We start from the raw sequence: 12722 nt of genomic DNA, 5'->3' as shown, positions 1-12722 counted from the left end.
AATGGAATGACAAACTTCAGCTCAAACAAATTTGCAAATCAAAACTACAAGCTACATTTAAAACGTATGTGTTCAAAACATAACAAGCAAAAGGAAAGTTTTTTTAAAAAAAAAAATCCATATTAGGTAAACTTACTTTCATGAAACAATCATTGAAATAATTGCTACGCAAATTATACAGAGACTTTACCAAATTACTCTTAGGCATACTTATTCAGCATACATTAACTGAGCAACCCACTGCATGTGAATCCCTTTCAATACACCAGGTATCAAACTGTGCAATATACATTCCTTGTCTTTACTGTACTTGCACTTCCATGGCAGAAGACAGAACAGTGCAGCAAAGACTACATCAAGTGACAACAAAGGCCAGGGGGACATCTCTACGTCACAGCCTAGGTAACATAGAAATGAAAGGCATGGGTACTTTGTGAGGGTGAAGAGTGTTGCTATAGCAGACGAATACTGAGGAGAGAGAATGAGGTGGTGAGGGAACCTATGCAGGTCCCTGAGCAAGGAGTACAGTAGTTCTTAGCTGCCAGGACAGTAGCTTCCAGCTGGAGTTCCAATGAGCACTTGAAATGTGGCTCATAGACGGAAGGCTCCTGCCAGACTCAAAGATTCACTAGTTCTTATGTCGATGACATGCTGTTGTGCAGAACAGTATTATAAAAATGACTTAAGATAGAGGCAAGTGGAGATCTCCGAGTTCAAGGCCATTGGAGATACATAGTGAGACCCTGTCTAAAGTACATAGATGGATAGATGCATAGATAGATAGATAGATAGATAGACAGACAGACAGACAGACAGACAGGTGGACAGACAGACGATAGATGAGAGAGAGGGAGAGAAAGAGAGAGAGAGAGAGAGAGGGAGAGAGAGAGAGATCCATAAGGGTTCACTGTTTCATAAAAGTCTGCGACTGGGTACAATAAGGTTACATGGCAACTTAATTGTACCATCTACCTCCACATTTCTGACATTCTCCATCCACAGGCCTTTATCTCATATACACTGCTCCCAAGTCACAGATAGCTGCTGTACCTTCAAATCTCAAGTTCCCTTTCCAAGTGGAAGGAATCATGAGCCAAAGAAGCCAAGGCTGTCTTCTAACAAGGCCTTTAATATTAATATATTTAACATTTTTACTTTGTGACGGTATGCAGAACATACATGGATGCCAGAGGACAACTTCGGGATGGGAGTCTGTTCTCCTGCCATCAGGTGGGTCCCAGGATTTGAACTCAGATCATGAAGTACCTTTTCATCTTATCAGTCCCCTAGCAATGCCATTATTTGGAAAAAGCATTCAAAAGAAATTCTATCCACATGACTTTGTTTTGTCTTATAGCAAATGGATACTTTCTATAATTATGATTTTCTAACCTTTATGAGAGACTAAGAGGAAGTTGTTTATTGGGCTTGAGTAGCCAATCATGGGTCACATATGGTAATTCTGTGCAAAGCCACTGTTCTTAGAAAAGCAATGGGACCTGAAGAACACTCAAGTGAAGAACAGATTGTAAGATGCTGTTGGTGTTCTGTGAACTGTTACCCACTTCAGTACATCCTCCACTGCTACAAAACGAGGGGAGGATGGTTTCAAACTGCACCTAAAACCAAGGAAGAGCCTCCGTCATCAGTCAGCATCTGAATTTCCAGGGCACTGTTTTCTTTCATGTTCTCAATCCTTTCATCCCCAAGCCTCTCCCAGAAACAATCATAATCTACAAGTCACCAACTGATAGCCTGATCCAGATTTAGACATAATTTTCTACTTGAAATTCCACCCTATAGTCTGAGTATACCATCTTGTTATACCGCATAGACACACATGGTACATCCCTTACCCCAGTAATTGTTAAACATAAAAATGGTGCACAACACGCACACACACGCACAAATATATATACACACACACAATATATATATATGTATATATATATACACATACATACACACACACACAAAAACATATATATACACAAACATACATACACGCACACAAAAAAACATCTATATACACATACATACACACATACATATACACACACATGTGTATGTATGTGTGTGTATATATATTTTTTTTGTGTGTATATATATGTGTGTATGCATATAAGTTTGTATGTATGTATATGTGTGTGTGTGCATGTTGTGCTTGTATAATATACATATAAGACCATGGGTTCACTTAATCATATCTCTCTCTCTGTCTTTCCCTTTCTCTCTCTCTGTCTCTCTGTCTCTCTGTCTCTCTCTGTCTCTGTCTCTCTCTCTCTCTCTGTCTCTCTCTCTCTCTCTCTCTCACACACACACACACACACACACACACATGACCAGAGCAAGTTGAGGAAATAGTTTATTTGGCTTACACTTCATTTCACCATTTGTCATTGAAGGAAGTCAGTACAAGAATTCAAACAGGGTAGGAAGCTGGAAGTAGAAGTTGATGCAGAGACCGTGGAGGTTTGCTGCTTACTGGCTTCTCAGCCTGCTTTTTTATAGACCCCAGGACCACCAGCCCAAGGATGCCACCACCCACCATGGATTGGGCCTTCCCATATTAATCACTAGTTAAGAAAGTGCCCTCCAGCTGGATCTTATGGAGGCGCTGGAGGTACCCACCTTTCTGGGTTGTGTCAAGTTGACATAGCACTAGCCAGCACAGCTATCTTTCCTATATCCTGAACTTAAGAAACGGGTTTTGGATTCCTTGCTATTTCATTTCAAATGCTTAGTTTTTTAAAGGGCCATACTTCCAAAATGATGCAGTCTTTGCCACCCCATAGTTTCAGTCAAGGATGGACCACAGATTTAGTTCAAAAGATTAAAATGGAGTTTAAAAAATTCTTCTCACCTAATATGTATTGTGTTTGGGTTGATTGCTAATGCACTGGTCCCCTGGCAGATGAAAATAGGAGGTGGGACCTACAGTAAGATCCTTGGTCGTTGTGACATTCACTCAAAGGTGACTGTGGGCAACTGGTCACATCTCCTCTGTTCTATCTACTGCCTAATATTCCAGAGCACAATACTGGTGTCAAATAAGGCTTGACTGGGACTTAATAATTTTTAGACTCACTTATATATACAAAATATATTATTATAATGTTTCATATTATATTTATTCTCAATGAAACAGTATACCAGATAACTTTTGATTTATTTTGAAAAGGGCCAACAAAATTTTAAAAAAGGCAACAAATTTTTAAGAATTTGATCCAAATGATATTTGGAAGAAATAGACATCTTTTAATATTTCGCATCAAAGTTTAGAGAGCCATGTTCCTCTGTTCTCACATATGATCTACAACATTCACATCTCACACACCATACATAGGACAGGGCAGAACTGTTTTGGGCTGAGGGTCTCATAACAAGTCACCATACAAAATAAGGTATGGAATTTCTTTATGGCAATCAAAAAGCAGGGGAAGACTGCGTTTCTACAATCTGCCTCACAAATGAGAAATTCTAACTTCTATGCCCTGACTAGGGAAAGGATTTATGAGTTAGAAAATATGAGTCGAAACACATACAATATAGATGCGATTTTATATACATGCTTGCATCCATATTTAAAATATAATTGAGACTTTATACATATGTACATAGTTCTGTGTTATACATATGTATAAAATCATAACTATAATAGTGAAATAACATTTTGATGAGAGAAATAATATTTCCTTCATACCAAATGCAGTCAAAAGAAACACAAATAATTGTAATACTGTATAGATTACTTTATTGCTATGGCACAATACTTTTTAGAAGCTATTTTTGAAAACTAGAGGTTTCACTTTGATTGACAGTTTAAATGGACAGGTGAAGTTTAAATGGATCATGGAGAAGAAGACATTGTGAATTGGGCTGTGTCCATGATGGAGGGAGGAGATTGTCATGTGGCTTGTTACAGCTTAGCGAATTAGGAAGCACAAAGCTCCAGGCCACAGACCAAGTATATAGCTTTCAAACCCCGCTCCTACTATGGTCCTTTATCTGCATTCCATGTCCACAGTCTTCAAAACAGCACTCTGAGCCCCTAGCCAGGATAGTATGTATAAAGTCACTTAATTATGATAAATCAATATATTAATAGTGAAAGAAAAGGCAAAGCCACTGTGATCACATATTGTCAATAACAACAAGTCAGAGACCTAAATTGGCAGGCTCGAACTGCTCTGCTGGTCATAAATAGCTGGTCTACATATGAATTCAAAGTAGTAGAGACTATTGCTAATACCATAGCACGCCATTAAGTTAACATTTTGCCTTCATTTTTCTGTTAAAACATAGAAAAGCCTCCAGCCAGGCAGTGGTGGTGCACACCTTTAATCCCAGCACTTGGGAGGCAGAAGCAGGAGGATTTCTGAGTTTGAGGCCAGCCTGGTCTACAGAATGAGTTCCAGGACAGCCAGGACTACATAGAGAAACCTGTCTCAAAAAAACAAACAAAAAAAAAAACCAAACAAACAAAAAACAAAAAACAAAAAAAATGGAAAAGTCTCAACATGATCATTTTGATAATATCTGTAGCAATGTACCATCAACTTAAATCATTTATCACTAAAAATGATAGAATTTTGTCTGTGATAACACATGCAGTTTTTCAACTTGAGTTAATGTCTGACAGCAGAATTGATTTTCTAACCACATCACTTGACATACTTATATCTCAACTACAATATGTGTATTTACAGTTATTGGAACTGATGCCAAAGTTGAGAATATATTCCCATCCTTATTAGGTTACAGTTCTAAAACTTCTTTGTGTTAAAGCAAATAGGGACTAGTCATTCTTTTCTTCCTTAAGCCGACTTGGTTTTGTATTTAAAAGTCATTTAAGGAGAGTAAGATGTTTCTCAATGTGAAACATAATGAAGAAATTTCCTTTAACACATAAATATAACTCAGCAGGCGTGGAGAGGTGACTCAATGGTTAAGAGCTCTTACTGCTTTTCTAAAGGCTCAAGTTTGATTTCCAGAACCCGGTCAAGTGGATCACATCTACCTGTGACTCTTAACTCCAGATGATCAGAAGCCTCTGGATTCCATGGCCATTTTCATACATGTCCACCCACAAACACACACACACACACACACACACATACACACACACAATTCCAGAGAAGACAACTAGTAAATATTTAATTTGGGGTATAATTACATCATATATTCCATTGTCTGTGGCTATAACCATATACCTGAAATCAGCACCTTTATTTAAAAAAAAAAAAAAAAAAAAAAAAAAAAAGCTTTAATTTGGCTCATAGTTTTGGAAGCCAGGAAGGGTACAGCTGTTTGTGGCTAGGGCCACCTGCTTTTCTGTGAGTAGCAGATGGGCATAAAAAGCCAGGTAGTGACTGAAGAATAAAAGTGTATGTCCAAGAAGAAGGAGGGGAGATGAATGCTTGCCTTCAAACCATTGAGGGGATCATACTCATCCTGCCAAGAGGATGGGATTACACTTTAGCATGAGCTTGAAAGGGACAAACCACATCCACTCATCCCAGAAAGCACACTGTCAGGGAGATTCAGATTCCCCAGCTAGAGATGTTGCCCCTTTCAGTCAAATGAGCAATATACTAGCCGTCTCTCACAATGAAACTGATGATCCCAATTAAATTCAGTGAGTCTCAAAAACAAACAGACAGATAATAACAATAACAACCAAAGTCATGCCTATGGGAAGGGGACTTGTAGAGAAGATGGGATGATAATGGAAGGAGATTATGTTATAGTGATAAGAATGCACCTTACTCACATATGAAATTGTCAAGAGCAAACTCAGTAGAATTTAAAAAATAAAACAGTTATGATGAAAGACTGAATTTAGAAATTTGGAAAAAGCATGTTAATGGAGATGCATTAATGTATACTGTATAACCTTTACTTAAAGAAGGCATAGGAAGTCTCTGTAATGAGCCAGAAATGTGGACTGGTCAGTTCCAGGAACTTGTTGGTCACAGAGACCCCCTCTAGCTAGGGCCCAGAATAAGGAACAGGATAGTGGTCAGCCATTAAGAAGATAGCATTGACCAAACGACATTCCTCTAGACAATGAGTGTGCAGGATGACTTCCTTGTGACCTGACTTAACCAAGGTTTGCGTCCCTCTGGAACTTTCCACTGTTTTTATGTTATGTTTCCTTGGTAGCCCTCTCACCACCACCACCCCAGTTTGTGGTTTTTCCCTTTAAATACCCCTCACTTCTTGTGTTCAGGGGTCAAACTCCTCTGGCCTGCCAGGCTATGTGTTCGACCCAAGATCTGGCTTATACCCAATAAACCTCGTGTGCTTGCAGCAAGATCGGTCTCTCGTGAGTTATTGGGTGATCGCATCATCCAGAGACTTGAGTGAGGGTCTCCCCAGCTCTGGGGGTCTTTCATTTTGGGGGCTTGTCTGTGGGATTTACGCCCACCCTTGACTCTCTGAAGACCCCTTGGAGGTGAGTTCTTAATTGCAGTCTGTTTGTCTGTTTAAGTCCTCATAATTTGCCTGTGAATTGCCTGCCTGTTTGCAATCTGTGAATCTGTTTCTTACTTCCATTCCCTGCAGCCGGTCGCATCTTGAGTAAAGGTAGCAAAGGTTAGTTCTTGAGCAGTTGGTCACGTCCCAGGACAGGACAGTGACTCCCTGTCCTCGAGACGAGGAAGGGGGCTGACGGTAGACATGCCAGAAGGTCACCAGCTGCCACCACAGGAGACATCCCAGTGGAACTTTAGGGAACCTCAGGGACGCCTGGAGGAATCCCACTAGAGAACAGACCTCCTCGAGAGGAGGAAGGTGTGTCTGTTCTCCCGGTCATTTTTGATAGTACAACTTGCTCTGCCTAAGCCATTTTTTCCTGCCTTATTCTCCGTCTAATTTTCTGTGTTGTGTTTGTGATTTTTGTCGCCCTTGTGACCGTGATGGGACGGATGGTAACTCTGACGTTGGCTCACTGGACGGAGGTTAGGGACATGTCAGTTCAGGTGAAATAAGGACCTTGGTAAATTTCCAGCTGTCTGTTTTTCTGAAGTAAGATTGGCACTCGCAATTGAGACAAGCCGAGCAACTCTGATTTGGCTTTGATTACCTGTGTACCTGATATTTGTTACTGGGCCCAGTTGTCTTCCTCAGTGTCATGGACCTGAAAAGGTGGATGTCTGTGTGGTGACTGATTTTGTGTGTGTGTTTGGACCTCGGACTGACGACTTACACCCCCCTTGACTGATGGATGGTGTTGGAGCTAGGGCCGCTGCCGCTGAGTCTTTGGGCTGCTCTTGGGGGAACCTGGAATAAAGACTGGTTTTGGCAGGAATCCCGTGGTCCTGGGTTTCCTGAGAGGGCAGTCAGAAACATGGAATCGGCCCCACAGCTGCCAAAGCATTGGAGGTAGGGGCCCAGACCCAGGCGCTGCAGTTCCAGTTCTTTCCGGGCCAGATCCAGATACCTGGCCTTTTCCCCATCCAGGCTGGCCACCTGGATGGCGACCCCAGCTTCAACCCCAGACACACGGGCTCTAGTGGAAGCTGAGGCAGAAAGGTTATGTCTGTGGAGCTGGCTCTGGGGAAGGCCTAGCAGCTGACCCACTGCACCAAGCCATGCGGGCTACTGGAGATGAATTTGAGACCTGCTTCCTCCGCACCATCTCTGACCTGCCGCTCAGCTACGTGACCCCAGGCTCAGACTGGGAAAGCTTCACCCAGGTATCCGATGAACTTTTCCAAGGGGGCCCCAACTGGGACCATCTTGCGGCATTCTTTGTCTTTAGGGCTGTCTTATGTGCTGAGCATACCAAAGGCAATGGAGCTATTGGTGGGACAAGTGCAAGATTAAATAGTGGTCTACCTGGAGACACACCTGGCCAACTGGGTCCACAGCAGTGGGGGCTGGGCGGAGTCCATACTCTATACTATGACGGGGCCCTGGGGAAGGCATGCCTGTGGGAGGGGCAGCTGCTACTTTGAAGCTCAAAGCAGGAACCTCGGCTCCTCTGACATGGGCTCCACAGGGGCCAAGGTCAGGCACGGCCAGAGAGCAGGGCACAGCAGTCAGGGACACCTGAACAACCAAGGAGGTTTTTACAAAATAGATTAATTGGGTTAAAACATTGTCTTTATCATCTGATTCAAAAATTATTGAATTGGTATCTTATAAACTGTGGTGATTAGATATTGCAGCCTTGAGAGTTATGCTTTGCTTACCATGTGATGGACGCTGCTTAGATAAATGATTGTTGTTCTATGTTTCATGTTAAAGAAGAAAAAAATTGGTTAAAACTTTGATTTAGTTTAAATTGGTAAAAGACAGTCTCAATTTGTATAGCAGAGACTGATAAGCCCTTGTGCTGTGGCCAAGAGTTTAGCACAGCTAAAAAGAGCTGATAGAGGCTGTGTCTGTATGAGGGGGCAACAGCTTTTTACTTGTAATATTGGTAACAGAGAATTAGCTTAAAATTGGTAACTCAGGGTTGGAGTCATGTTAAGTGACAACACATGGCATGAGCCAACCCAGGAAAACAGGTGTTCATGATATTTTATGTAATTCTTACCCCTTATAAGTTTAGTAAGGCCAAGGGTGAGGCCTGGACCAGAGATAAGATTTAAAACAATGTCTTTGATGTATTAAAAATTGCACTGTCATGCATTCATATGTAAGAATTGGCAGCTAAACTTTGTAATATGACAGTAATGCTTTGATATTGATTTTAAAGAAAATATTGATTCTAAAGAAAATAGAATGTTTAAAACTGGGATTTGTTTAAATTATGGTAATACCTTAACATTACAAGAATTAAAAAAGGTGGGGAGTCTAGTAAAGTAGAGACAAGTAATGAGAAGTCTGGAGACAAATAAAAAAAAAAGAATTAGTTTGCCTTGAAAATAAAAAGTAAATAGAAAAATAATCCAAATTCTATCTAAACATGGTAGTAATGCTAAACTACTAGCACCTTTGCCCCTAGAGTAAACAAGCTTAAAAAGGAAATCTGGAACAGCTGTGGATGTTGCTGGGAGGAAGCTGTTTTGCAGGTATGATTGCCTGTTGTCACTGAGCCAGTGGGAGATGTCTGCTGGTCCTTGGTCAAATGAATCTAGAATAGCTGGTGCACTCTTAGTATTAGCAAAATAAGGAATTTTATCTTGTCCTTTATATCAAAAAATAGAGATTTTATTATTTGGAGATTTTAAGGCACTGAGAACCCAAATACCCCCCAGATAGATCTAAAAGTTTTGTTTTTGTGAAAAGATGCTGGAAGTATTTACTGAATTTGTTTTGAGATTCATATGTTGCAGAAATGTATACCCTTGGTAAATCCCTTCATCAGACGCGTTAAACTTGCCTGCTTGAACTCCTGGTGTCCTGAACTTCAACCTGATCCAGTTAAGACACAGACATCAGAAGACTAATTTCTGGTTTTCCTTTCCCCCTCTTTTTATATCTCTACGCCCCCGTTCAGCTTGAAGAAGTTATGATGAGTCATCTACCCGATTCCCTGAGCTTTGGGGCTATAGAGGGTTGTTAATAAATTGTGTTTCTAAGAAATGTAAAATGGTTATATTAAAAATAGGGAAGAAATAGCCAGATTTAATTGTATAGCTATAGAAAGCTTTATAATTTGTTACTGAGTTAAATTCCTATGTTCCTATTTGGTACAAAATCAATGTTATCTTTGGTAAAACAACCTTCTGATAATATTTACCCTGTACTGAAAGTGATTTAATTGGTGTATAGATAATTTAAACTGAAAATATTGTGTGACTAGAATTTAGTCAGGTATTTGAGTATTTCTTCAGATACACAGCTTATTCTCAGAAAGTTTGTTTTGGTGTTTATATTTGTAATAGTGATTGGTAAAAGTTGAGGCTTGTGTTATAAACCATTTACATCTTAAACTAGTGTGCAAGAAATAAGTAAGAGCTTTTAAATTGAGAATTTGTTATTAAGATCGGGTGTACAATGGTATTCTTACTGACTGTGAGGTGTAGCTAATACAGTTCTGTTGTACATAGTTCAAGATCAAAAGATGAAGTTTTCTATATTCACTTAATTGATTTCTGGTTTCAGTATTTCCCTAGTAGACAGGGCTTAGAACCAGTCCTTTTTTACTGCTATTATAGACAGATCTGAGATGTCTAGACCTGTGAGTTTGGGGGCCAAATTAGCAAATTCATGGCTCTGAGTTTATTATTAGGATGATTTCAAGAAAAAGAACTGAGAGTAGTTCGTAGACAATAGTCCAGATTACTTTACATAGATAGTTGGTTTTCAGAAACATCAGAAATCCACAGAATATGGCATTTGATATTATTTATTCGTCTGGCTAGAGACCTGTCTGACTGACAGTACCCCTTTCTCAGACTCAAAGAAGAAATTGAGCATCATCAGATTTGCTCCAGCTGTGGCAAGACAGCTGCTGGGCAAAAGTTGCCTCTTCATCTGCAGACGATACTGTCCAAAAAAAGTCACACAGGCCTAGGACAGCTTATATCTGCCGAGACAGAGTAGGCCAGTCCTTAAAGTTCCTATCCTCAGACATTCATGAGCCAGAAGGCTGAAGATTGATGCTCCAATGTTTTGAAGGGCTGTCCAGGTGTCTAGCAGTCTCTATTAATTGGCAATATTTCTGGAAGCTGTGTTAGGATTCCTGTATATTCTATTATTCAGTTATTCCTGGATTCCTGGTGGAGTTGAAAGACTACGAAAGTTAGAAGAGACGCAGGATAAGTCGTTAAAAATCTAGTGCAGGTAGCTGAGAAAGTGCTTTAAACGGAGAAAGAGAACGGAAAGTTGCAGAAAGATTGTGAAAGGGCACAGTGAAGAGATAGAATGTTTAAAAGAGAGTCTTTGAAGATGGAGTCTAGTGTGAGAGTCAGAAGGAATAAGAGGCTAGAGAGCTGGAGATAAAGACGGGAAAGAAGAAAAGCTAAGAAGCTTGTGAACTAGTAAGATAGCACCTGGCAACAGAAGAGAATTCCTTGCTAAAGACCAGTGTGCATACTGCAAAGAGGAAAGGACATTGGGTAGAAGATTGCCCCAAAAGGCCTTTGTGTGGGTCAGATCCCACAAACCTATCAACATCTGTGTAATAGTTCATACTCTCTGATAAACAATCTAACTGGGTACCTCTTAGACAGCTGGTGGGCCTGTGCTTCAATTTCAACCTGTATAAATTTAGATTCTAAGTAACAATCATGATTTTTGTGTTTTGGTCCAGATATTTACCTAGATTGCTGTATTACCCTTATGAAAATGTACTGGATTACTGGAATCCTGAAGCTAGAGACTTAGTAAAACACAAAAGAGAGTTAGGGGTTACCCTGGCAGTTATGGTAAAACTGGACTTAGAGACTGCAAGGGCAGCTACAGGAACATCCGCTATGGTATTGCAGCATAAGGCTTATAGAGAGTTAAGAGCTGCCATTGATTTAAATATAGAAGAATGTTGCTTTTATGTAAACCATTCTGGAGTCATTAGAGACTCCATGAGTAAGCTCAGAGAAAGACTAAATAAACATAGGCCCATGCATGCCTAATAGATTAGTTGCCTTTGTTAGAGAAAGAATAAGTACTGTTCAGATATTAATGCTATGCCAACAATATTCTACCAGGAAAATTTAGAATTTGATATTTAGTTCTATGATTAGAACTATCTCATAGAAAAAGTGGGGAATGAAAGACTGAATTTAGAAATTTGGAAAAAGCATGTTAATGGAGATGCATTAATGTATACTGTATAACCTTTACTTAAAGAAGGCATAGGAAGTCTCTATAATGAGCCAGGAATATAGACTGGTCAGTTCCAGGAACTTGTTGGTACAGAGACCCCCTCCAGCTAGGGCCCAGAATAAGGAAAAGGATAGTGGTCAGCCATTAAGAAGATAGCATTGACCAAACGACATTCCTCTAGACAATGAGTGTGCAGGACGACTTCCTTGTGACCTGACTCAACCAGGGGTTGGGTCCCTTTGGAATTTTCCACTGTTTTTATGTTATGTTTCCTTGGTAACCCTCTCACCACCCCCCAGTTTGTGGTTTTTCCCTTTAAATACCCCTCACTTCTTGTGTTCGGGGTCGAACTCCTCTGGCCTGCCAGGGTATGTGTTCGACCCCAGATCTGGCTTATACCCAATAAACCTCGTGTGCTTGCAGCAAGATCGGTCTCTCGTGAGTTATTGGGTGGTCGCATCATCCCGAGACTTGAGTGAGGGTCTCCCCAGCTCTGGGGGGGTCTTTCAATGACTCCCCTCATCTTTGATAAGAACAGTATTATTCTACATAACTTTCAGACATAAACTTTATAGACATTTTAAATGATACACTAACTGGATAGTGATCAATTATTGACTAGTATTTGGTAAAAGATTTACCACCTCACCTGCCCAGCAACAGCTGTGAAATAAGTCCACATGGAGTCGTCGGCAGGGGAATAGCTGTCAGAATAAGCCAGGTATCCAGGGTAGCCACCAGAGAACACATTGGGCCCTGCCCCTGGCATTGGCTGGCCCATTTGCATTTGCATCCCTGGAACCTGGCCACTGAAGTTTCCAAACTGTTGAGTGAAAAAGAAGAGGTTAGTATAAAAAGTTATTGGAAACCATCTAAAATCTAAAACTCCAGTGACCAAATCATGCAAACATATCCACCACTAAAGCTTAACCGACAAGATACCAGAAGCCCCCCTGTATTAAAACACAGTTCATTAACACGTTACTTGACATTAAAAAAAA

General features: G+C 40.4%; 1 protein-coding gene across 1 annotated transcript in view; it reads right to left on the bottom strand.

The window, feature by feature from the left end:
- Positions 1 to 12722, bottom strand: part of Gca (grancalcin) — a 38557-nt gene that overhangs the window by 18422 nt on the left and 7413 nt on the right. The window contains exon 2 of the mRNA XM_031370439.1: positions 12371 to 12544. Coding sequence (XP_031226299.1) covers positions 12371 to 12544 — 174 coding nt within the window. The remainder of the gene's footprint in view (positions 1 to 12370; positions 12545 to 12722) is intronic.

Source organism: Mastomys coucha, unplaced genomic scaffold (assembly GCF_008632895.1).
Source record: "Mastomys coucha isolate ucsf_1 unplaced genomic scaffold, UCSF_Mcou_1 pScaffold15, whole genome shotgun sequence".
NCBI lineage: Eukaryota > Metazoa > Chordata > Mammalia > Rodentia > Muridae > Mastomys > Mastomys coucha.
Note: the sequence above shows the minus strand (reverse complement) of the source record. Positions and strands in the feature narration are given on the sequence as shown.